A 27,394-nucleotide genomic window follows, 5' to 3' on the forward strand; every position below is an offset into this window, starting at 1 on the left:
GGATTGTCCCATGATTCTGATATTCGAACTGTATTCCTTGATATCGGCACCCAGATTTGACAGCATGGTACTCCAATATCGTATGCCCAGGGACGAGACACCACCATTCTGAAAACGGTGCTCAACTATCACGTTAATGTTAAACCATCCTCCAACTATCAACGCACGTGCAACCCCACACGAGCGGATCGCTGATTTTCTCCGCAGCTTATACCACAAAAATAAATAAATAAATAAATAAACTACAAAACACGGAACCAGCCCTCAGGTAAATGATAAAACCCGAAACAGGAAACAGAAGAGAGAGAGAGAGAGAGAGAGAGAGAGTATTTCAGCACCTACAACACGCTTGTTTTCTCTTCCTTTCTACACCGTGGATTCCCGAACCCTTTAGATCCGCTCCAATTCTCACCATTCGTTGCGCACGTTAAGACTCTACGCCCCAGCAATTCACGATAGCCCCCATCCTCCACCCCGCCCAGCGCCCTTTCCTTTTACCCTATTTCTCTCCCTCTTCTCTTACATGGACCGAATTTCATATACAGAGGCTTCATTCAAAAACCCTAATTCCAAGGGAACGGAGCTGTGATTTCCCTGCTAATCCGATTGCTTGCCGACGATAATCTGCTGGTCGACGATGCCGAGGCGGAAGGAACGGACCCTGAAAGAGCTCTACGATCTTACCGACAAGCTTTCGGAACCGGAGGCATGTAAAGATGTTTCCTTTTTCTTCTCGAATTAGGGTTTCCGGATCATTTAATTGATTGTGCTTGCGTTGGTTGATCGCATTTTCGGTTCCATGTTTTGTTTTCTGTCGGATTTATCGCTTGGTTTTGATGATCTGGAAAAAGTTTGGTTTTTAAGGGCTTGATCATGATGCAGATTTGGATGTGATCGATTTTTACGAATGATATTTGGATGTGATCGTTGGCTGGGATTAATTGCCTTGACAAATTAGGGATTTTTGTTAGTCTCGGCAATACACGTTTCTGTTTCTGATTGTTGTCGGATTGAAATTCTTGTGATAATGGTGAATTGTAGAATGTGCGGTTTATGGGTCAGATCTTTCGTTTTCTCAATCACATCTACTTTCTTATTTTTGTACAATAAAAGGAGCTTTTTTATTTTTGGAGAATGCGTGTTTTTACACATTCATAAAAACTCTTTCTGCAGTTTATGGCTTAAGAATATCCATTTTCTGACTCTGGAATTTATTATCCTTTTAGTGTTCATTGTATTGGAAAGGGTAATTTATGAGGTTTTTTGTAACCTGCTTTTTAGATCACGCCAGTCTTGAAAGGGTGTTGCCGTATACAAGGACCTGGGGATGAGTTAGATCAAGACCTTCGGCCAAATACAGTAAGACATTTCAAAAAATAGCAGGATTTTTTTCCCATTCTCTATGCTTTTAGGACTGAATGTCCTGATTGTGTGCTTTCGTCTCTTGGGCTCCATTCTTTACTCTGGATTATCATCTGCGACTTCACATTCAATTGGAGTAATTGGTATGTTGAATGATCTATCACTTAATGAGGTTATATATCTGATAGTATGTTTTGCATGTGTCTCTCTAATGAACTTCGTCATCCTCAACAAACTAGTATCGGTTTTGGACATCAAGACCAAAATTCTAGAATTCCTAATGTGCAATTTGTCTGTATTGATGCTTTGGAGATTCTCATAGATGCAAGAAAATATAGACGAAGGAAGAACCTTGAAAAAAAAAAGAGAGTAATTTCTTAAGTTGTATCAGAAATACAGGTTTAATGTATTGAATTGAAGTGTGTTTTCATGGAAATTTGCATACTCTGAAGTAGTTTAAGCTTTAAAATTCACAGTTGTGGGATTGAGTTGCAAATTACAATTACCAGTTTATAAGAACTCAAGACTCAATAAAAAAAAAAGTGCAAGCTTTAATAATTCACATGCACAAGCTTAGAAGTTAGCAACTCAGCAGTGTTCGTATACACTGGCAGATAATGTTCTGGACCTTTGGTCCATGAAAATGATTACACTGGACAATGAAGTTCATGGTCATCCAAATGAAATGCATTGCATGGCAAGTTACATGTTATTCTCGAAAACAAGTTGCGTATTAGGCAGTGTCCTTACATGACTGTTTAGCACTTCAATTTATACCGACAGATATATCATTGCATAGGCTCAACACTTAACATGTTTGAAAGTACCCTCTTATAAATATGCAACTCTCGAATCTGTAGGTTGTTGTATGCATATGGGTTTTTCTGGAGACAAATATCCTTTGGCTATCTGTGGGTTCCAACAAAGAACATTAGGGATCATACTTGATACATATCATGATTCAAATTTCAAACTGCCCGTTGGAAAAAAAAGAAGAAGAAGAAGAAGAAGAAGATCCAATTTCAAACTGATGAGCGACATGGATATTGTAAATGGATTGGGGACTTTAATGATTTTTAAAAAAAAAAAAAAAGATGGGCTGTTTTGGTTTTTAAATGAAAAAGCAAAGTTGATGGTTGTATAAGTGAGGATCGGGGCAAAACTTGCCTAAGCCCATAGTATTAAAAACCAGTTATGTATCAACCATATTTGTTGATATGCAAAGGAAACGGTCGCCTCGATTGCATGATCAGAAACCCATGTTATTAAAAGAAGGGCCATATTCGTTGATATGTAAAGGACGTGGTAATGCAGGGGCATTTTCACACTGGGCTCGAGTGGGGTCGCCTGTTGGATGCAGGGACACACTCGCGGTGGATGACCCATGCGATTTGGGGCCCACGGGGGAGGTCTCGTGTTCGAGATTCCTTACCAGGGGTGAGTAATGCGCATTTCACACCGGGCTCGAGTTGGGTAGCCCATGGGATGCGGGGACACACTCGGGGTGGGCAACCCATGTGATTTGGGGCCCACGAAGGAGGTTCGGCTGAGCTCCTAACCCATGAGATGTGGGGCCTGGGCTATGAGATAAAGGGATTAATTTGCCATACTCTAACAGTTCGAGCTTTTAGAGCAAGTGGTTAATTGTCCTACATCAAATTGGTATCAGAGCGGGAGGTCTTGTGTTCGAGACTCCTCACCGGGGGTGATTAATGCAGGGGCATTTTTACACTAGGCTCAAGTGGGGTCGCCTGTTGGATGCAGAGGCACACTCGGGGTGGGTGACCCATGCGATTTGGGGCCCACGGGAGAGGTCTCATGTTCGAGACTCCTTACCAGGGATGAGTAATGCGCATTTCACACCGGGCTCGAGTTGGGTAGCCCGTGGGATGCGGGGACACACTCGGGGTGGGCAGCCCATGTGATTTGGGGCCCACGAAGGGGGTTCGGCCGAGGTCCTAACCCATGAGATGTGGGGCCTAGGCTATGAGATAAAGGGATTAATTCGCCATACTCTAACAGTTCGAGCTTTTAGAGCAAGTGGTTAATTGTCCTACATCACGTGGTCACCTCCAGTACACGATACGGGGTGAATCAGTAGGGAAAAAGGACCATATTGGCACCATTATAGGCTGATACTGCCATAAAAGCCCCTTTTTTGTCCAAATTTTCTATCCTTTTTCCACTTCTTCATTTCAACTATGAAGGAAGCTTAGAAAGTAATTTTAAACTAGGTCTAGGTCTATTTTGAGTATCAAAACACAAAATTTGAGCAGGATTCAATGAATAGAAGTAGATTGGACCATTTTGGTAAATATTGGAAGAAGGGGTAAACCATCCCTTTTTTTCATTTTCCGTCTTTTTTGCTGCATTCATATTGAGTTGACCTCCTAAAAGGCAATGGATGCTGGATCCGCAACGCATACCCTACCTAAAAGCACCTTCCTTTTCTAACCTATCCATAATGGAGTTAGCCTCCCTGACACTTGTCAACATATTTTGATTGAAAGGAAAGCTTAGTCAACCTGGCAAATCCCTGCTAATCAAAGGTGTTCCTGTGTATTTTGAGGATTTTTAGAGGCTGAAATCACATAGCTGCAAGTGACCTAACTGATGTTACTGATCCAAAACACATTCTGCTGGAAATTTACCAGAAACAGATTGCATCATTATGGCACTTCTTTGTTCTCTGCTATTCAAAGTGATTTATGTTTCATATGGTGAAAAATTATTCCTTCACGCATATTTGTGGATTATAGGATGATGTGTTATGTACAATCTCAGATTTTTCTTTTTTAAATCTTTGGTTAATCATGGCATTTTTATATTAAAGGAATACTCGCAGTCTGCTTTTCTTCCTGTTTAACCTATCCAAACCTTTGACTGTTTCAATTGAAATGGTGTGATATGGATTCTCATATTCTACTTTAGTTGGTAAATTTCTTATTTCATGTTCATATAGCAGCAATTGTATAGTAAAGGGTTACTTTGGAAAGACATGGCTGCTGATACCTTAGTCCCCCCCCCCCCCCAAATTTTTCTATGTTCATATTGCAGTAATTTTGAAGCTCAGGGTTATTATGTCTCCAATATAAAACTTAGCTTTCTATAGTTTTTTCATGTCTTTATTGCATTTTAATCACTTCCATTTCTATAGGAAGTTTCAGCTGAGAAAAAGTTTGGCAAGGTTTCTCTCTTTGAGAATGTTTGTATGAGAGCAGAATCTGGGACATGTAACGTTTGTGCCGCTCCTTGCTCATCTTGTATGCATTTCAATCGAACTGTATCGGTTATGGAATCAAAAATTGAGGATGATTTTTCCCATGAAATCTGTAAGGGAAAGGAACCACTTTTTAAGAGCAGAGCATGTGATGACCGGCAGCATGCCACCAGTGAAGCCAGTAACTTATTCAGTGCCAGTTCAAGTCATGATTCATTATCTGAAAATGCTGAAAGTAAAGCAACGATGAGGACATGTGACACATCTGATGCATTCGAAGATGTTGACATGCTACCAAAATTTTCATCTGGCAGCAACCTTGGGGAAGGTAAGCTGCACACCACACAATGCAATACTGTTGCTCAAAGTGCTGTCACTTCTCATGTAAGCATACCATCTGCATTGGGTCAAAGAACCTTGAGACAAGGTGAGGAGCACCAGGGGCCAGAATGTCATGGCGATAATATATCATGCGTTACTGGAGTCAAAGATGGAAATTTACCAGTCAGCAGCCCTAATGTCGACTCAAACAGGAAGAAAGTATCATACAGTGCTGCTTCGACTAGTAGCTTTGTTGTGGGAGGCTCTGAAGAGGCTGAAAAGGCAGTTCAAGTTCAAAATGCTCCCGGTTGTTTGACTGATTCTCATCATGAAATAGAAGAGAGCAAGCACAATTCCTTGAGGCCAAGTATATCCACTAAAGACACTTCTCAGAAAAAGAGGTCTGGCTTCAGTTCGGCAACTGATGGTGTATCAGAGTGCCCTTCTTCAAAAGATGTTTGTGAAGGCGGTGGGATGCAGAAATCACAGCTTCCACATTCTCATTCCGAAAGCAAATCATTCTCTCGTGGAGATCCCAGAGATGTGGAAGAAAATTCAAGTTCCCAGCTCCAGGCAGGACCTTCTGAATGCTCCACTGAACATTTGGAATCTTCGTTGGCAGGACAAGTGACAATTTCTAGTGGTGATGGGCAGAAGAAATCTGCTGCAGTCAACTCTTCTAATATTATCCATTCAAGTATTGAAGATGGTAAAGAAAATCTTGGCAGAGCCAATTCTTCGCCTGGTGCTTTGATGAAAATTCATCCATGCTCTGAAACTGAAATTGACACGGATGGTAGGGACCCTCGGGCCGAATCTATGAAACATTCAGATGTAAACCAACAATTTGAAAAATCCAAAGCTGTGTTTGAAGCATCTGATAAACAGGGTACGACATTACAATCTCCTATCTCCAACAGTGAGCATTCGGGATCAGATATTGTGGAGGATGATGTGAGCACTAACTCTTGCTTTTTTGATATTTCACTTCTTAGTATTGCAATTGTGAATTTTAATTGGATGCATTGAGGCTCATGTTGTTACTTTGAATTGCTGTGCCGTGTTCATCTCTATGGTTTTCTGCAGTGAACAGAGTTTAGTTGGTGTTGGTTCTCTTTTACTTTAACATCATACATTAGTGGTCAGGAATATAAGCAACTGTGGGAAACAGTTCAAGCTTTGAGGTTTGTCAATTTAAACACTAAGGAGCAAAAAGATAACAGAGTCATTTTTTAACCCTGAGATGATACATTTGAATGCTTGAAATTGCATGCACCTTAAGCATTTATTTGAGTTAGTTGGCAGATATGGAGATCAATGATTACACAAAAATATACGAAGTGAAGAAAATTGTTCATCATCATCATCCAAGCCTTACCCCAATTTGGGGTCAGCTACATGAATCCTCTTCTGCCATTCCATGCTATCAAAGGCCTGACTTTCAGTTAGACCATGGGTCATCAAGTCTTTTCTTACTACCTCTATCCGCGTCCTTTCGGGCCTTCCCCTTGACCTTTTAGAGCCTTCAACTTGTACCAACTCACTCTTTCGAACCGGGCCCATTCTTGTTCTCTATTGCACATGACCAAACTATCTAGGTCTACTTTTTCTCATCGATTACCTATTGGCACTACTCCTAAGTTCCCTCAAATGTGTTCATTTCTATTTCTATCCTATCTCATTTTGCTACTCATTCATCTCAATATCCTCATTTCAACTAAACTTATCCTATGAGCGTGTTGTTATTTAACTGCCAAGGTGTACCGTTGTGGTAACGGTGGGCATTACAGTGCCCACCGTTACTGATACGATTATGGGCCGTTACGGCCCCGTATCTTCCGATATGCCCCCTATAACAGTCAGAATTTTTTTTTGTTTTAAACAAAATCGGAAAAATATCCATAAAATCTAGAAAATTCTAAATATTCCCAATATGCATTTATTTATAATTTTGAGCACGTTTATGGTAGTGTAACGATCTACTCTTTGGTGAGAAAGTTGTATCAGGTGGTTTGATGAATTTATGAACCTAATAGCCTGGAATTGACTCCAAAGCTCATAGATTCAATTTTCTAACTATCTAATACCAATGATAGATATATTAGAATGAATTTAATATCAAAATATCTCACATGTGTAGGTGTTAGTTACTTTTTAAAAATTGACCGAAAATAGTCCAAAAATAATTTTAAAAAATAGAAAATCAGTTGCATAATATATAAAATGCACATTCATATGTTCTTAATTTGAATAACGCATCATATTTAACCATAACAACAAAAGATTTTTTTATTTTTTATTTCAAGTACAAATACATACTTTTGAAGATTTTTTGAAAAATGGCCCACGGAGCTTATATTCGACAAAATCCTTAAAATAACTTGTTTTGATCCCCAAATTCAAGCTAAGAGTGGTCAGAATTTGCAGTAGAATATTTTAGTAAATAATTTGGAAGAGAAGAGTGCCAAAAATGAGAAAAATCACTTAAAAAGACGAAAACTAGCTGTTTATGACCGTTACGCCCTGACCGTTACGGGGCATTAATAGCCGTTATGGTCCGTAATGGCCAATCCAAGTAAAAAACTGAGGGGTCACCGTTTCAACCCCTGTATCGCATAACGGACTCGGCTATTACTGTTACGTATCGGCTGATACTTGACTGATTTGGTACACCTAGTTAACTACCCAACATCATCCCATAAAGCATGGCTGGTCTTATGGCTATGGTATAAAATTTCCCTTTTACTTTGAGTGGTACACGACAATCACATAAAATTCTAAAGTCTAGAGGCACATTTGCATTTCTTCCACCCAGCTTGAATTTTATAAACAACATCCTTTTCAATCTCTAAAACTCTAGAGTCTAGAGGCACATCTCCATTTGTTCCATCTAGCTTAAATTTCATTGGCAACATCCTTTTTAATCTCTACACTCATGAATTATTGACCCAAGGCCTCAAAAGTGGTCATCTTAGGAAAATTATTGGTCAGCAATCTTAACCAATTCCTTGTTTTCACCGCTATTATTACTAAACTTGCATACCATATACTCCGGTTTAGTCCAGCTAATTTTCTATTCTTAGATTCTAAAGCATCCCTCCACAAAAATAGTTTTCCATTTACGCCCTCCCTTGCCTCGTCAATCAAAAATACATTATCTGCAAACAAAATACACCATGGGATCTCCTCTTGCAAATGTCTCGCTAAATCATCCATAACCAATGCAAAAAAAGTACATGCTCAATGTTGATCTCTAGTGTAACTTAAATTAATTAGGAACTCGTCTCTCTACTGGTAGTCCTCACATTTGTTATTGCTTCCTCATATATATCCTCACATTTGTTATTGCTTCCTCATACATATCCTTAACAATGTCAATATATCCTCTTGAGACTCCTTTCTTTCCCAACATCCACCACATTAACTCCCTAGGGACCTAAGGTATGATTTCCCTAAGGGCCTGTTTGGCCAATGGTATTAAGTTGTATTAAATGGGATTGCATTGCTAATTCCACTTCGAAATTGAGAATAGCATGTTTGGAAGGAGTGTGAGATGGGATTAAAATTAACTTTATAGCCTTTGGAAAATGAGCCTTGTGTTGGAAAGTGTGATATGGGATTACAAATCCCGTGGATGATGAATTTTTCCTTTATCCAAGTTCAATCCAAGTGTAATTTGAAAGTAAATCCCAGGATTTACTTTTTAATGCATACGTTCAAAACATGGTATTAGAAAACATGGGATACACCCAATCCAGGGACAATACCTTACACATGCATTTATTGTTACTTGTACAATTCCATCCACCTTAATCCCACCTAATGTAGTTGGCCAAACGGGCCCTAAGTCAAGAAAGACTGTGGAGCTTCCTCCTCTCCCTATATTTCTTTGTCAATTGTCCGAGTATCAAAATAGCTTCGGTAGTAGACCTCCTAAGCATGAAACCAAACTGATTCTCCGATACACTTGTCTCATGCCTTAGTCTTTGCTCAATCATTCAAAGTTTCATAGTATGGCTTAGAAGCTTAATACCACAATAGTTAGTGCAACTCTGTTTCTCGCCTTGTTCTTATAAACTGGTAACCACGGTACTTTTCCACCATTCATCTAGCATTTTATTCGATCCTACACAAAATTTTAAAAAATAAAAAAATAATAAATAATAATAATAATAATTGAATGATGATTTTACAATCTTGTTGAACAACTCTATCAATCAAAATGACCTAGTATCTCCCATACACTTCCAAACCTTTATTAGCATACCATCTAGTCCAAGGACTTTTCTTGTTGTCATCTTTATCAAAGCTTCTTTCACTCTGGATATCCTAATCTTGCAAAAGTATATCCGACATTATTTGAGTTTATGGTTTCTTCAATCCGTATGTTTTCAAAGTGGTTATCATTTACAAGTTCTGAAAATACTAGCTTCTCCACCTTTCATTGATCGCTTTTAATTGTACCCTCTAGTTATAGCTCTTAATGCGTCTAACATGATTTAGATGCCTACCCTTCCTCTCTCATTTTTGCAAGTTGGAAGACATCTTTCTCACCTTCTTGTCCCCAATGTATTGTAAAGATCATCATAAGCCTTACGTCTAGTCTCACTTACTACTTTTTGAGCAGTTTTTTTAGGCATTTCTATATTATTCAAAATTTTAATCATTTCTATTCCCTTGTCAAGCTTTGAAACATGAGCATTTCTTGTGAATAGCTTTTGGTAGATTGTTATTCCACCACCAAGTTTCCTTATATGATTGGCTTTTCCCTCTAGATACTCCTAAAACATCTTTTACCATTTTCCTAATGCACTCAGCTACTTCATTCCACATAACATTTACTTCTTCCTCGACATTCCACTTTCCTCCTTCCATCAATTTATTTCTAAATAGGTTTATCTCCATTTAAATTCTATCACCTAGTTTTTGGACGCCTATTAATTTCACTCCCTTTCTTCCATCTCCTAATGTAGACATCCATAACCATTAACCTATGTTGTGTTGTATGACTCTCTCTTGCAATCATTACATATTGATATTTTTGTTTTCCCAAAGTAGAAAAAAATATATTTGGCTTGTATTTGATCAACTTATAAATGTTATGAAATGTTCATCTCTTTTTAAAGTTTGTTTTTGCTAGAGCTAAATTGTATGCCATAGTGAAATCAAAGCCAGCATCCCCCATCTCAACTCCTCCCAAAACCATATGCTCCATGTCTACTCTCATATTCTCTACTTTCTTTTCTATATGACCTTTTAAGTCAACTCCTATAAATACTTTCTCCATTCAGAATTCCTTGTTACTATCTAGCCACAAAATGGTTCATTATTATAGCCACATCATCCTCTCTCCATTCGGATTCCTCTCTCTCTCTCAAATGTTTTATTCTTCCAATGTTACCATCTGTAAGGATCATTATTATAGTTTCTCCATTCCTTCTAGCCACAGAATGGTTCTTCTTTCCCAAGCTTGTATTAGTAAGCAGATCAACCCCTGTATTGTTGAAAACATCCTGCGGTAACTTGGCTATAAGACTTTTGGTTTGGTTCATGACTGTAAGCAGATTAACCTTAACTCTAGCTTCTTTTTATATTTTTCTTTTCTTAGTAAGTTCATAAAGTTATTGGTTATCAAATGGAAAATGATATCATGTAGATGAAGCATCGATTGCTTTAGGCTATTGCATTAGTAAATAATGCCTAAAATAAGTCTCTAGATTGTATTTTGCTTGCAATCATTACATATTGATCGTTTTGTTTTCCCAAGTAGAAAAAAATCTATTTGGCCTGTGTGTGATCAACTTTTAAATGTTATTAAATGTTCTCAAATAGAAAATGATATCGTGTAGAAGAAGCGTCAATTGCTTTAGGCTATAATATTAGCAAATGATGCCTAAAATAAGCCTGTAGATTGTATTTGGCTTACAATCATTACATATTCATCATTTTGTTTTCCCAAGTAGGAAAAAATCTATTTGGCTTGTATGTGATAAAATTTTAACCGTTATTAAATGTTCGTCTCTCTTTTTAAAGCATGTTTTGCTAGAACTAGATTGTATGCGATAGCAAAATCAAAGCTTGAATCCACCATCCCATCTCTTCTCCAAAACCATATACTTCATGTATGCTTTCATATCCTCAACTTTCTTTTCTACATGACCATTTAAGTCTCCTCCTATAAATATAGGTTCTCTGTTCGGAATTCCTTGTTACCATCTAACCACAGAATGGTTCATTATTGTAACCACATCATCCTCTCTCCGTCTGGCCCTCAAATGTTTTATTGTTCCAATGTTACCATCTCCGAGGATCAGTATTATAGCTTCTCCATTCCATCTAGCCACAGAATGGTTCTTCTTTCCCAAGCCTGTATTAGAAGGCAGATCAACCCTTGTATTGTTGAAAACACCCAAAAGTAACTTGGCTATAAGATTTTTGGTTTGGTTCATGACTGTATGCAGACTAACCTTAACTCAAGCTCTTTTTTATACTGTTCTTTTCTTAGTAAGTTCATAATGTTATTACTTCTATTTAAAAATAAAAATAAAAAATAGTAGTTCATAAAGTTATTGATTATCAAATGGAAAATGATATCATCTAGATGAAATGTAGATTACTTATGCTATAACATTAACAAATAATGCCTAAAATAAGTCTCTGGATTGTATTTGGCGTGTAATCATTACATATTGTGTTTCCCAAGTAAAGAAAAAAACTCTATTTGGCTTGTATGTGATCAACTGCAAATGTTATTAATGGTCATCTCTTTTTAAAGTATGTTTTTGCTAGAGCTAGTTTATATCATCACCCATCTCTTCTCCCAATCCATATACTCCATGTATGCTCTCATATCCTCTACACTCTTCTTTCTACGTGACCATTTAAGTCTCCTATAAATATCCTTTCTCCGTTTGGAATTCCTTGTTACTATCTAGCCACTGAATGGTTCATTATTATAGCCACATCATCCTCTCCCCATTCGGAATTCCTCTCTCCATCTGGCCATCAAATGTTTTATCTTTCCAATGGTACCATCTGCAAGGATCATTATTATAACTTCTCAATTCCATCTAGCCACAGATGGTTCTTCTTTCCCAAGCCTGTATCAGTAAGTAGATCAACCCTTATAGTGTTGAAAACATCCTAAAGTAACTTAGTTATAAGATTTCTGGTTTGGTTCATAACTGCGAGCAGAAATAATTGTTGTTTTAGAAACCTGAGTATTTCTTTGGCTGGAGTGTTCTTGAGGGTTCTAGTCTTGTTTTAGGACTGGGCTCCTCAGTTCGTGTATTTGGGGGTTTATGCCATATTGGGTCTGGCTTTTGTATTTCATCCTCTCTTCTTTTGTTGCTTTGTGTAGTTTTCTTTTTCCTTGGTTTTCTTTTTCTTCAGTGCTGTAGTTGGGTCTGTAGCCCTGTTTCTTTTTTCCTTATAAATATTCTCATCTTTCCAAAACGAAAAACCCTTAACTCTAGCTTCTTTTTCTTAGGGCCTGTTTGGCCGGGCGGATTGGATAGGATTGGAAGGGATTAGAAGGGATTGGAAGATAGATCCCGGGATTGGCCAGGCGGGCCAAACAGACACGGGATCCTGATCCTGGGATATAGCAATCCCATGGATCTTAAGACAATCCACTGACATCACCATCATTACCTTTAAATCCCATCCAATCCACCCTAATCCCTTCAAAATTGCCTGGGACTTGTTTGGTTTGAGGGATTGAAAGGGATTGGAAGGTTTAATCCTGGGATTGGCCGGGCGTGCCAAACAGACCGGATATAGCAATCCCATAGATCTTGCACCAATCCACTGACGCAGCTACCATTACCTTGAAATCCGTGCAATCCACTCTAATACCATCCAATCTGCCCGGCCAAACAGCTCCTTAGTGAGTTCATAAAGTTATTGGTTATCAAATAGTAAATGATACCATCCAGATGAAGTGTCAATTGCTTACACTATAATATTAGCAAATAAAGCCTAAAATAAGTCTCTGGATTGTTTTTAAAATGGTTTTGTGTTATTTATGAAATATGGTGTACAATCAACTTGCTAAGACACGTAATGCTCTCTTAAATGATGAGTAATAATCTAGGGAGACAATGCCGAGAAATATATAGTAGTAAATATTGAAGAAGACAGTTCATACTGTTTTCTGAATCCTCTGACTTTCAGTACCTGTCTCTGCACAACTGGGGTCATCTGTAAAGATAACTTTACATGCTTGCAGAACCCACATAGGCCACACTGATGGTGTGAGAACCATACGCATGACACCAATACTTGCCGGCAGAATCACTATGCTTGGGAAAGCGTGCATTTATTAACTCAGGAAACCAAGCCAATCCACACGGTTGAAGGCCAAGTCTACTATATGCACGTTTGATTCTGAAGAAGGCGATGAGTGGTTTTGCATCTGTAAAGATAACTTTACATGTTTGCAGAACCCACATAGGCCACACTGATGGTGTGAGAACCATATGCATGACACCAATACTTGCTGGCAGAATCACTATGCTTGGGAAAGCGTGCATTTATTAACTCAGGAAACCAAGCCAATCCACACGGTTGAAGGCCAAGTCTACTATATGCACGTTTGATTCTGAAGAAGGCCATGAGTGGGTTTGCATTGTCAACGGCATGTCTGAGAACTGCATATACTGGGAGGCAACCTGCCTCAGCATGTCAGAAACTCTTCTGTTCCATTTCTAGAGTCTAGCAATAATAGGCATACCACAATTTCGAAAATGCCCATCTGGATAATTTTAGGCCCGAATATTCGCTTCTGGATATTTTTGGCCCTCTACCCAGTGTCCTTGTGCATGTTTCTCCCGTGATTTTTCTTTCATTCAAGCTGATTTGTGAAGAGTTGCTGTTAGTTTTTTGTTTACCGAGTCACTCATGGTTATTCATCAACAGAATTTTTACACCAAAGTGTGTTTTTTGGCTGGATACTGCTATAGAGTGATGTGCAAACTTCTAGAGCCCTGATTACTGACTCATCGGTTCAACATATATTAAAATATTTAAAAATATATCCTTTCTATGTACACGAAAAGACAAAAGTAATTAAAATTATCGTTGATAATATACATTAAAAAAAAAAATTATTTATATCTGAAAAGCATATCCCAAAGTGAAGAAGAAAAAAATCGTAAAAATTAATGTCATGTGTTAAGTTGTGTCTGGGGGTGTGGGATGCCTGTTTCTTGTTGATACAGCAGGAATCCTAAAAAGGTCAGGTACTTGCTGAGCCTGTAACAGAAAACATCTGGATCACTAGAAGTAACAATACCTTTCTAGTTATGAAGTTTATCTGTACATTTGGAAGGGGAGAAGTGGCATTTGACTACAGGAATGTTATTTCTTTTAGCCAAGAGTTATGTTAACTCTCTGAGAGAACTGGTTTGACACAATTCACATTGTCCCAGGAGATTGCATATTCCATGCAGTGGCAATTGCCTTTTCTTTCTAACATCTGACTCAGTAATAATACTTTTTGTGTGCCATCTGGAAACAGGTAAAAGTCTGCGATATATGTGGAGATGCAGGTCGTGAGGAGATGCTTGCTATTTGTAGCAGATGTAGTGATGGTGCAGAGCACATGTATGCACTATTCAATTTATTTTTTTAATTTTATTTTTAATTATTTTAAGTTGGAACTTTGTGGTTATCTCGATATTCAAATTTGTATATTTCTTTTTCTTTAAGGCTTTAAGGTTGAAAATTTGAAATCCATTTTCTGTTGATCAGCTATTGCATGCGAATAATGCTGGATAAAGTTCCGGATGGTGATTGGCTATGTGAAGAATGCCAGCTCAAGGACGCTGAAAAACAAAATCTGGATAAGATTGAAACAGAACCAGCAGCACCGAAGGCGCCTTCCTTGAGTGAAAAAAGTCAAAGCTCCAACCCGAAGCTTTTGCTAAAGTTGGATGCCAAAGCACAGGAAGAAGAAGCAGACCAGGCCACAAAAGTTATCACAAGTCCCCGGCTCTCCACTAAAAGACATGCCGAAAGTCTGGAGGTCACTTCTCTGTCAAAGAAAGTAGCTATTGAAACAAGTACTGGGTTGCCTGGGATGGCCATCCTGAGCAAGAAATCTGAATTGTCTAGAGAGAGTTCATTCAAGCACTTGGATGCGGGGAAAGTAAAGGCTGCCCATTCAGTACCTTCATCTGGAAGTCACGCTGCCAATGGTTCTCAGGAGACTTCTCATTCTCTTTCTACTGCTGGTCCTAATGCATCAAAGTCACAAGGACAACTTCAGTCACCTCGGGGTAAGTTCAGATACCTTAGTTATCAGCTAAGTAGCTTGTTTGCATTCAGAAGACAGCAGCAGCCCACTGTCTGTTGATATGTCTACATTATCTTTATGCTTGAATCCTTTCTAAACCTTTAATTGTGTGGTTCTTTACAGGTCCTCTTTCAAGATCATCTACCTTCAACAGCTTACCCTCAAAACCCAAAGTCAAACAGCTATCAGAAGATTTTTCTCTAAAGCAAAAATTGGCAAGAGAGTCTTCTATTAGTGGCACAAGAAAAGATGGATTAACAAGGACAATTGGCAAATCAATGTCCTTCAAAAGCACAAGCTTAAGCCACTTAAATTCCGAGTCAAAAGCTAAAATTCTGTCACCTAATCTCTCTCGTGATGTGGATCTAAGAGGCTTGAAGCAAGGGAAAGAACAAACGGTAATAGAAAGGAAGAATTCTTTTAGATCGGATCGCCCTGTGGTCAGTTCGTCATCAGCGGCTGTTATCAGCACGTCTCTTCCGAAGTTTGATTTGAAAAATTCAATACGTGGTGAAACCATACCATCACATTCCTTGGTGAACAATTCCCATGATCCAAAGGCTACACAACGCGATGCAAATCGACATAATTCATCCAAACCAGCTGTTCTGATTGCTAATAAAGGATCAGAAAATGTGATTGCCCATGGTAGGACACTCCTTTCTTCTCTTAGGGGCTGTTAATGCTTATTTCCTTTGTATATATTTAGTAGCCATTTGTTTCATTTTGTTTCTCATGTTGATGTTTATTTCTTCTTGCATCTAGATGGATGTGAAGCAAAGAAGCAATCTTCTCTAGCCCACGGTCTTGGGACTCCCTCTTCTAATGGCATATGCAGTTCTGAGGATCAAAAATCATGCCAAGTTGGCCCTAAGGAAGATGCAACGGCAAATTCTTCATCGGCTGCTGATAAATTTTGTGGTGGCCCTGATGTGCATATGACAGATGTCCCACCTCAATCCCGGGAATCCACCAACCGAGATGGAAAACCCAAGGATGCTTCTGCTTTGAGCTGGTTGAGGCAGACAGTTTCATCTGGAAGTAAAAATATCCGATGCCATAGATGTAATGAAATGGGCCACGATGCACAACTCTGCAAAGCTGGCTCTATACAGGTTTCTGCTCTTAAGCCTTCTGCTGTAAAGAACTTGAGGGAGGTGACCAACAAAAGCAGCAAGTGGAAGGGTGCAGTAGCGGCAGTATCAAGGACTAAAATGCATAAAAATGATAGACTGCCTGATCAATCTGATGAGTTACCCATGTCAAGTACTAATATGAGCTGTGAAGTTGCTTTCAAAGATCAATTGTCAAGTTCTTCAGGTTGTGTGGCGAATTTGCCTTCCCCAGGTGGGACAGTTTTGCGGAAGGAGGCTTTGAGGCGCTCTGTAGCTGATTCCAGTAAAGCTACAACTATTGTCAATGTTAAGCAGCAAGGTGCACATGCAACAGAAGCAGTTTGTGCTCCCAGAGAAGCAGATCTGAATGTTGTTCCTACCATTTCAGATGAAACTAAGCTGAAGCCTTCCATGATAAACTTGCCTATTCAAGCTCCTGCAGTTGCCAATCCTTCAAGAATTTCAGCCATTCCAGAGCATGACCACATATGGCAGTATGATCCTTTTTCTTTCATCGACGTTCTCAGTTGTAGCTTGGTAGTGAATCTCTTTTAATTGAACCATACCATTCTGGTATTTTTCACTTCTAATTTGCCTGATATGCTGTGCATTCACTACTTGCAGTGGCAGTTTTGAAGTGCAGAGAAGTGGAAGACTTCCTGACTTCTATGATGGGATTCAAGCTCACATGTCAACTTGTGCATCACCAAAAGTTCTCGAAGTGGTGAAAAACTTCCCTTCCAGAGTTCGGTTGGAGGAAGCTCCTCGACTGACCTCATGGCCCATGCAGTTCCAGGGAAACTGCACCACAGAAGATAACATTGCTCTCTACTTCTTTGCCAGAGATCTTGAGAGGTTTCTTTGTGCAAACTTTCCTTTCTTTGAAGCTAAAGTAGTGATTCTTTCATTCCAGTTCATCTTATTTTGATCACTTCTATCTTTTTTTTAATTGTGCAGTTACGAAAGAAATTACAAGAAGCTGTTGCAAAATATGTCTGAGAATGATTTAGCTCTCAAAGGAAACGTTGATGGAATTGAGCTTCTGATATTCCCATCAAACCAGCTACCTGAGAAATCCCAGCGTAAGACCAATGTTTCAGATGCACAGTGCTAAACGTCATGTTCTATAATGCATGCACGGTCTGATTGACTTCTTTATTAACTGAGGATGGCTGCATATGCAGATATTTATGAACAATGCAATTTAGCACTTTTCATTCCATTTGAGGAAAAACTGTTTCAATAAAAAGTTGTAATTGGTTCTTTGCAGGTTGGAATAGATTATTCTTCCTCTGGGCCGTATTCAGAGAAAGAAAATGGAACTGTTCAGAATCCCTCGCTGACTCTCACAAGAAGCTTTGCGGAGCCACCTTGGATGCAGAGCCCACAGAACAGGATTTGCCCACCCCTGTCACTGATAAGGAATTGTCCAGATATGACAGATCTCCCGAAGCAAGAGTTGTAAAGTCGAGCATTGGAGATTTACCATCATTATCATCTTCTGGACGAGTGGAAGGGAACTGTTACACAAAAGAATCATCTCTTGATCAGAGGTCTTTGAGTTATCATGAATTTAATCAGTCTTCAGTTGTGGAGAAACATACGCCAGACAGGCACACTTCATGTTCATTTCCTGAAATCCGCCCATCAGTAAGTGCTAGCCAGCAGGCTAGTCTACCTGCGACAAGTCCATTGTTAAGGATAACAACAAATGATGCCCAGTTGTGCTCAGAAGTGAAAGGGAACAGCGCTTCATTGGTAAACTATTTATATTCTTCCTTGTGTAGTCCAAAATATCCTGAAGTGGTTTTGCTATTGACTTTTTTTTTTTTTAATGAAAAGCCACGGATTATATTAAAAGATAAAAAGGAAAACAGGAGGGCGATTGACTTCTTGAGTGCTTTTCCAAATCTTAGTTGATCCTTTCGACCATAGTTAAGGGAACCGCCCTGTGCATGTGAAAATGTGTTCCCTAAGAAGCAGAAATCCTTTCCCAAATTGGAAAAATGTCCAAATGGAAGGGAAGTCTTCTTTTAAATAAGGGAAAACCCATTTTCCATTTGATAAAATACAAGTTTCACTGTTGTTAAGAAGCTAGATTCCAATGAGTAGAAATTAAATTTCATATTTGGAAAAGAAAAACACACTTTTTTCCTCTTAAATCTCATAATCAATAAGTATTCTGTTTTTGTGATTTCTAGTTTGACCAGAATGCCCCAAAGTATTATTGTACCTTGTAACATTGCAGGTGGTCAGTTTGTTGGTTGTGGCCTACTTTTTTCGTGGGATTTATTTCCCAACCTCAGCAAACTAACATGCTCGATAAGTCATCTTGCTGCCGTTTAATTTTGCATCACTATCAAATATTGTCATTGAGATGAGGAATTATAGGGTTCTGTGCAACATAAAGTAATATAGAAAACCCTTAAGCTTCTGGTCTGGTAAAAATTGGCCCCATAGTTTGGTGATGGGATGGTTCGGATCTTCTAATCTGGGTGACCCCATCCACAGAGTGCCTCCCACAGGGTCAATGTTTTACATCATCAAACCTGGGCTTTGTTTTGTATGAATTGGCACATCAGGAAGCTACCAGGACCCTATAATTTCACTATGGAATATCTAACTCTAAATCTCTTTTGATAACATTGCATCACGATGCATTTCAGTACTACTGTCATGAACATCTGTCCTTGCATGCTTCTTAGGTGCATCATGCATTTGATGGTACATTCCAAGTCTTTATGATCTTGAATCTTCTTGACGTTGTTTACCCATTCTGCCTGCAGAAAGAAGTCTATAGAGATTCCAAAAGCGGAAACAGTACTGAGCTTCGACCTTGTGTTCAAGCAGCTAGTGTACAAATAGATCTTAATAAAGGTAAAGCTGTACCAATGTACTTGGATACTTCCAATTGCGGACAAGCAAGTTTTACTTCAAGTTCACCAGATAGGCGAAGTGCTTCATCTGACTGTTTGAAGATATTCAGTTCATCTTCTCTTGTTCAAGAAGCAGGTGCTGAGGGCAGTGGAGGCCAGGAGAACTTGAAGGACTTGGATAGAGAGAAGTCGATGAATAATAGCACTTGTTTAGAGAGTGACAAGCATGGAGATCTAATAATGAAAGAACAGAGCAGCTGGGAGTTGCGATCCAGCAGAAAACGTCTGCACCCAAATTCTTCAGAGATGGTCTCAGAAGCTTCTGGAATATTGTTGAACCGGGAAAGTCGGACAATGCCATGGGGAGGGAAGGCAGAGCGCATACAGATTGATGGGGAGAATGAATGCAAGAAAATGAAGGCCTACAATGATTCGTGTGTCGGGAGCAGTACTAGAGAGCAGATTTTGGGAGAAGGGTTTTCTTCAAAGATGCTTGGCATGGATCCTGGCTTCCTGAAGGAGCAGAAAGGTGACTGTGTTTATGACTACAATATGCCTGAGAGCTCGAAAGCTGCTGAAATGTTCTTCTTTCCAGTGGATACGAGTCCCATCAGCAACTGCAAATCGGGCAACTCCGCACAATGGAAAATACTTCAATCAGACAGGGACCCACCAGAACTTGACATTCCAAATCTCGAACTTGCATTGGGGGCCAAGAAGAAACCATCAAAACCAGGTTTCTTTCCTTTGTTTCCTGGGTCAATTGATGAGAAGAGCAGCCAAAACAAACTGCCAGATCCGCCAGTGGATGATGGTGATGATGAGCTGTCTTCATCACTTTCTCTCTCCCTAGCATTTCCTTTCCCTGTGAAGGAACAATCTGCAAAATCAGCTCCAAAGACAGAGCAGCTCTTGCCTGAGACACACCATGTGAACACATCGCTGTTGCTCTTTGGCGGCTTTCCCGACACTTGAATCCCCAGACGTTTATTCCCTGTAAATTATCACTGCACGGATGCTGACGCTGTATACCAAGATCTTTGAGGATCAGCCATGGGTTCCATTGGAACCCTCAACCCCATCTGTTCATAACCACACAGAATCCAACATACGTTCTTCTTTGTTGTTGTTTTTTTTCGCTCTTGTTTTTTCAAGTCGCAGAGTCACGGCTATTTGTATATAAGAGAAGGCAGGCCGCAGTCTAAATGCCATGCAAGACTCTTGGGGCCAGTTGTGTCTGTAAGTCATGGGGATGGTTATGCACTTTCTTCAACTCTTTTCCCCCCTCATCAGCTTATAAATATTCCAGGTTGTGCATCACTTCTAATCAGGATTCGGATGTGGCCCACTGGAGATGTGTGACATCTATTCAGTAGTTTTTTGCAAAGCAGTCTTTTCAGTATCAGACAAGGGATGGATCTCCTGCCTTATGAATCTGTGGCATGGGAACCTGATCTCTCATGCAGCATGCCCGAGTCTCACAGGAGCTTCCATCAGATGCAAGATGAAGTTTCCCTGGATATTTATCTAGAGGGGACTAACTGCGGCCAGAGTTTTAATTTGCAGATCTTGGGTTGCAAAAGCGTGGTAGGGTGCTTTTGGATCCACTATTGGATAGAGTTACAGATGTGTCTAATAAAGTGGAAATAATCAAATCAAGGCATCCCTAGCATTCAAATTCACGGTATGGATTCTGAAATTGCAATCTCGTTACCTTCAAGATGTACTTGAAAGAAGCTTCATCTCTATGAATGCTAGGAGACCTGATTCCCTCCGGATTGAATTTCATGTTGGCAATTAGGTTCGCATGCTCATTGGAACAGAGTTTTCCAGTTTGTATGAGGACTGATCACCTACAACCAGTTGCATGCTGCACTGTTTCTCTTTCATTCTTTTTTCTTCTTTTTTTTTTTTGAATAGTCGCAAAATATATAAGCAAAAAGGAAGAGAATACAAACCAGAAAGGCTGCACCGCCGAGGGAGCTACACAGCCTACAAACTAAGAAAGGAACAACAAATTGCACCCCTTTAATTTGTCTGCGCTAACAGCCCACTCAGCAACTAACATCTAGCTCTTTCGTTGCCAGTTTCAATCCCTACTCAGGCATATAACAACCATGTCGTTGCCAGTTTCGTTGCAACTTGAGTGAATTAGTACTTTTCAAAACGTGCACTATACAATGGGAGTCGAGTGTACATGTGGAGGCCTGTTGTCACAGACAACACCGACACATGAAGACTGACAATGATTTTGTGGGGTCTCTAAAGGCAATGGCGTTTAGCTCCTTGAGTGGAGAGTAGAGAATTGCTTGAATGCCTCGAGAGTTTTATAATACCTCCAAATTGATGAATAGGTTGGATGCCATATGAACAACATGGTGGCCCTATTATGATGGGTCCACATCCCGGTCTCCCTGTAGTGTGGCCCACCCCTGTTGTGACCATCCCCAAAACATCTCCTCCGGTCTTGCATTAAGTGTTGACATTGCCAGTAGCCAGCGGCTACGGACAGTGCTCTTTGGGCCTGATGAGGGTCAAATATTGTATATTAGACTTCATTTATTACCTAATTTTACGAGCATGATACTGTTTAACACCATATTTTAATCGTGTTCATGATGCAATGTGTATTTAGGAGCTTGGACTGAAAAACTGAAAAAAGTAATAAAAGCATGAATTTAACGATCTGAAGTCACCAAGGCAAGGGAGGGACCCCAGGGGACCGAGATTAAAGAATTTATGCGCCCAAAGATCCGAGAAAATCGAGAAACTAAAGTTCAAGTGGCCTAAAAGTCATCCAAAATGCAAGATCAAAGGGTTCCCACCATCCGTTCAGCTTGAAACTTCAAATATCGCCTGAGGAATATAAATTAACCGTACATATAGAATTTTAACCACTGCATCTTCATGAAAGTAGGCAAAATGACAAATCAGCCACTAAATCCATGATCTGGGGCCCACTTGATATCTGGATAGGCTTCAAATTTGGTATCAACGTGTTAAATGAGCTGAAAATACGGATGGACGCAGCAGATTTCTCACGAACATCGCTGTGGGACCCTCACATACAGCATATGTACACGGTGCACAAGTGCACCGACCGTGCACGGCAACAGAGAGTCGGTCAAACCGACTCTTGACCGACTCTATCTCCTCCCATTCTAAAAAGGACTGCGTCCTCACCGTGTCCGATTGTTTTTTTTATTGTGGGCCCTACCCATTGTCCATATGGCTAATCAGAACCGTCCACTGTTACCAGAGGGAGGGTATGACCCTCGCCTAGGTGGATGTTGGCCCCATGAAAGCATCGCATGTACACGAGGACTCAAACGGATGATCGACGGTAGAATAGAAGATCTAGTGGGCCATACCAAAATCAATCCAATCTCGGCATTCCATGACATTTTTTCGTCTTGAATCTAATGGACGGTGTGGATTTCTCATCAGTCGATGATCATGGGCCCCACCAACGTCACAGCGCAACCAGCCCTTTCGCAGCCCTGTTTTCGCGTCCGACGCAGCCCGGCTTTTGTGGACTGTTGTGTGATCACGGCCATGATCATATGACAGATCTGATCCGTTCATCATGTAGGCCATCCCAAAATGTCCCAGGCGACGTTAATGCTTTGGAAAGAAAGCAAGGAAATAGGAGTTTTCTGCATTGCCTTTCTGCTGCGTAAGATGTTGCGGACGCTGCAACTGCGTAAAGAGCTATCCACCGACTTCAGTTGCCTGAACAGAGGTTACGCATAACTCTTTGCTGCGGAAGCTCTCCAGCCACCGACCCTCACCACTTCTATAAAAGAGAAAGTAAAAGGGCGTGGAGAGGGAGGCCGTGATCGTGGAGCAGAGAAAGTGTTTAACTGAGAAGTGTTTATTTTATTTTATTTTTTCATTATCATTTTCTTTTGATAGATAGTCCAGTCATGTTGAGCTAAATCTCTTAGCTAGGGCTAAGAGGTGAAGCTTGTATTATGATAGAGAGACTTTTTGCTTATGTTTTTTATTTATCCTAAATTGAACTTGATATTAGTTTAATTTTAAGGGAATATTTTTAGTTTTTAATGGTCTGTTGTGACTAAAATTACAATGGATCTTCGATAGCTTTGAGCATGTTCCTTTCCTTTTTATGTTTATGACGTCGGGAAGCCCGGTTCTTCACCATCGTCTCCTGGGCATGGTCGGATGACGGTACCCTTCCTAACCTTCATATATTATTGATTGGTTGGTAATTAGTTTAATTTTGTTGTTGACTTTATCTTCTAAGCATGGCTTGATGATGGAATCCATTCTAATTAATATACCTTTCATCTCTTGAAAACTATATCAAAGTAAGTTCAGTTGATTCTCATGGTTATACCCTTCAACTGGATGAAAATGGAATTCTAAGTCCAGTTCAGTTCTTAAAACGGGCATAAGATCTCCCTTATCACTACAAGTGAATCCTCTAAATTCCTAGTTTTATACGTCTAATTTTCCTAAATTTAGATAAATATTTTACCATTACTCCTTAAATTTATTTAATTTAATTTCATCTTAGTATAGTTCCAGTTCTACTTAATTTCAAATAGCGTACAGGTATCAGTCTCTTGGAATTTGACCTCAGTCTTATTGAGTTTACTACATCACAATCCTATACTTGGGGAGTGAACAAGGCCCCACCATGATGTATGTATTTTATCCTCTCCATCCACCTCTTTTCCCAAATCATTTTAGAGCATGAGGCCAAAAATTAAGTAGATCGAAATCTCAAGTGGACCACACTATAAGAAAACAGTGGTGATTGAATACACTATTAAAAACTTTCTAATGCCCCACTGTAAATCACATAGAGCTGGACGAAGGGAAAATACAAATATCAGTTCCATCCAAAACTTTTGTGGTCCCCAAGAAGTTGTTAATGGTGGACATTCAATTACCACTGTTTCCTATAGTGTGGTCCACATGAGATGTGGATCTGCCTCATTTTTGGGATCATACCCTAAAATGATCTGGAAAAATGGATGGACAGCATGGATAAATTACATACATCATGGTGAGGCCCACAGTGTGCCGTCTAGTAGTTAGCTACTAACAGCGTCAGTAGGCAATCTGCCCACGTCCCTTACTGGACCATGGTCTGTGTGCCCCACAATGATGTATCTGTTTTATCCACGCAGTCTATCCATCCATTTTGAATCGTTATTTTGGCACAATGATGTATTTGTTTTATCCTAGTCTGTCCATCCATTTTGAATCATTATTTTACGACGTGAGCCCAAAAATGAGGCGGCTCCAAATCTCAAATGAACCACAACAAAGGAAAACAATGGTGATTGAATGCCCGCCATTACAAACTTCTTAGGGCCCACTGTCGATTAGGTCACAAAGACCTGGATTTGATCCAAGACTTTTGTGGCCCCAAGAAGTTTTTAATGGTAAGTGACCAACCCCCTCTATTTCCTCTGGCGTGGTCCACCTGATATTTTATCAGCCTCATTTTTGAGCTCATGCCCTAAAATAAGCTGCTGGATGAATGGCACAAATAAAACACATACATCAGGGTGGGGCCACAGAGCACCCTCCGGTAGCGAGTCCTTCTGGCAGTGTCAGTAGGCAATCCATGTCCCTGTGAAACAACCGTGACCATTTGGGCTACAGCTAAGAAGAGTAATTAATAACACTAGGGTCTCCGTTCTGATGAAAATAGTCCAAATATCGGTTGCTAAGATGTTCGAGTCTGGCAGATATTTGGAACATGGTCAAGGAGGACTAAACAGAAGAATGGCATAAATTTACGAAGTATGGGCCCACTTTTAAGAATTAAAACCTGCGTATACGGCACACCTCCCTACACATGCACCTCGAGTGCCTGCAGCATCAATCGGATGGGGGCCACCCCCCATATGGCCTGTCTATTTCATGAACCACTCATGGGAAGTAGTATCCTCCAATCGAAGTGATTTTTAAAAAAGGGGCCGCAAAGGATGACTTGAGTTTCCACCCATGCCTTTTCCTTTCTAGTAAATAAAATATACCGTACATTTCCCAAACCTCTAATGGTTAGGATCATCCAGTAAAAGTGATTTAGGAGCAATGGCGACCAAAGACAGCCAGACGTAGAGGATCTAAATTAATACTTAGACCTCCATGGCATACTTGATAGATTGTCCATTTCCAAAACTACTAATGGAAAAGTTAAAATCATGCTTTCCAAGTGATTTCTAACAGATGCGCAATCAATGGCCTTCACCACATAAGAGACGGTCCGCATCAATGATTAGACCCTTCTAGGAAATCAACCATCCATTTCCAAACTGCTAATTAAGTGGTTAGGACCATCCAATCAAAGTGATTTGAGAGGGATGGAAAATCAAAGGTGGGCCCACATGATGAACAATCCATATCAATGCTTAGACCTCTCTAGTATACCCAACATGACCATTTTCCAAAGTGCTAATCAGATGGTTAGGATCATCAAATCAAAGTGATTAGCAAGGGATAGTATCAATAGTGGGCCGCAGACAATACACAATCCATGTCAACGGTCGGACCTTTTCTAATATACTCAATTTGGGTCAACCCCTAATCAGATAGTTAGGATCATCCCATCAAAATTACTTGAGAGGGTTTGGCAAGATAAAGTGGCCCCCAAATGATGTATGGCCCATATCAATAACCAGATCTTTCTAATGTAATTAGTATGGATTGTCCTTTTCCATACAAATTGACCGGATGGCTATGAGCGTCTAATCAAAGTGATTTGTGTGGGACAGGTCAAGGGTGGGACCCATATGATAGATGGCCCATTTCAATCATCAAACCTTTTTTAATATTTCAGTATGGACAATCTATTTTCACAGCCACTGATGAAATGGTTAGGATCATCCGATCAAAGTGATTAGGGAGGCCTGGGCAATCAAGGGTGGATCCACATTACAGATCACCCCTATCAATTATCAAACCTTTTAGTCAATTTCCATAACCATTACTTGGATGACTAAGGACATCCTGTCAAAGTGATTTGAGCAGCATGGGCCATCAATGGTGGACCCAAGACAATGGAAGGGCTATATTAATGATTGGAACTTTTCTAGTATTATTAATATAGATCATCCGTTTCCATAGCCATTCATTAAATTTCGAGAGGAATGGTTCACCAAGGGTAGGCCCGACACAATGGACAATCATATAAATGATGAGACCTTTTCTAGTACAATCAACATGGATCATCCATTTTCATCACCCATTAATTATATTTTTTTATGTCCATTTTCTAAACCTATACAGATGGTCCCATTCATGTTGATCTATCATAAGGCCCATTTACATGTGGGGGAATAAATACAGTGAACCCTAGGTGTCCACTATCCATGCTAACAGTGTTTCAAGGTTAGGGGGTCATTTGGATGTCTGTTTGTAAGTGGCTTTCACCTAAGCGGCTTTCAACTGTAAGTCACACTTACAGGACACCAACTTCATGAAGTTTCCTACCATTTTTGCATGTAAGTTACTTAGAGGTGAATTTCCTTTCCCCGAACGCCACCTGTAAGTGACTTACCTGCAAATCACTTCCCACTTACAGAATTTACAGGCATCCATACAACCACTGACATTAGGTTGAAAGGGATTTTCACACTGGTGTGCTGTAGCATACACAAACTTAGAAAATGACTTTCACAGGGAAAATTCACCGAAAATAGCAACCATGGTATAAACACCAACATGGTTGAAACTGTTAGTATGTAAATGGATATGTATGCTCCGCTGTGAGTCTGCAACCTTGAAGCTCAATGGATTCAACTGCAGTTAAACCAAATAAGACCGGATCCCACCAAATAGACAATTCCATGTGCAATTCTGCTACCAAAACATCATGGATAAGTCAGGGGCAAGCTCCAAAATAAGGATTTCGGTCCCTTGGAGGCCCATGCCTTACCCACAAAACCAAACCCACCACATACAGGAGAGAGACAAGCATATGATCTGGTGATCCAAACCATTGATGACATTGGGTGCAGTCTGGAAGGCCCATCGATACAAAAACCAATTGGAGAAATCCTAACCCTGTAGTTTTGTGGCCAGCAAATAGATGGAAGAAAGAAACAGCAAACTTCCACATTCACCAAACAAGAAAAACGATCCAATGGCTTGGATCAAATTTGGGATTTTTTATTTTTTATTTTTTTTAAAGTACCAGTTTGCAATAGGATCATTTTGCCAC

The 27,394-nt window shown here is 39.8% G+C and overlaps 1 protein-coding gene across 8 annotated transcripts; it reads left to right on the top strand.

The window, feature by feature from the left end:
* Positions 1-261: 261 nt before the first annotated feature.
* LOC131232639 (uncharacterized) lies at positions 262-20,511 on the top strand. 8 transcript variants are annotated; one of them, XM_058229016.1, is made up of 12 exons: positions 262-706; positions 1,282-1,359; positions 4,520-5,857; positions 14,424-14,509; positions 14,657-15,183; positions 15,324-15,848; positions 15,966-16,809; positions 16,940-17,170; positions 17,273-17,397; positions 17,586-18,073; positions 19,102-19,192; positions 19,328-20,511. In XM_058229016.1, exons 1-12 carry the CDS (start codon positions 638-640, stop codon positions 20,164-20,166), a joined length of 5,241 nt encoding a protein of 1,746 aa, XP_058084999.1. In that variant the 5' UTR covers positions 262-637; the 3' UTR covers positions 20,167-20,511. The 8 variants fall into 8 exon arrangements, with proteins under 8 accessions (XP_058084999.1, XP_058084997.1, XP_058085000.1 ...); XM_058229014.1 differs by having other exon boundaries at positions 262-710; positions 1,292-1,359; positions 19,102-20,511; XM_058229017.1 differs by having other exon boundaries at positions 263-710; positions 19,102-20,511.
* The last annotated feature ends 6,883 nt before the right edge of the window (positions 20,512-27,394 follow it).

The sequence above is a fragment of the Magnolia sinica genome, chromosome 18 (genome assembly GCF_029962835.1).
Source record: "Magnolia sinica isolate HGM2019 chromosome 18, MsV1, whole genome shotgun sequence".
NCBI lineage: Eukaryota > Viridiplantae > Streptophyta > Magnoliopsida > Magnoliales > Magnoliaceae > Magnolia > Magnolia sinica.

Excerpts from the sequence above, each read along its gene's own strand:
- LOC131232639 (XM_058229013.1), top strand. The coding sequence starts at position 638 with ATGCCGAGGCGGAAGGAACGGACCCTGAAAGAGCTCTACGATCTTACC. Across the intron at positions 17,171-17,272 it reads TTTGCCAGAGATCTTGAGAG|TTACGAAAGAAATTACAAGA; the intron begins GTTTCTTTGTGC and ends TTAATTGTGCAG. Across the intron at positions 17,398-17,585 it reads GCTACCTGAGAAATCCCAGC|GTTGGAATAGATTATTCTTC; the intron begins GTAAGACCAATG and ends GGTTCTTTGCAG.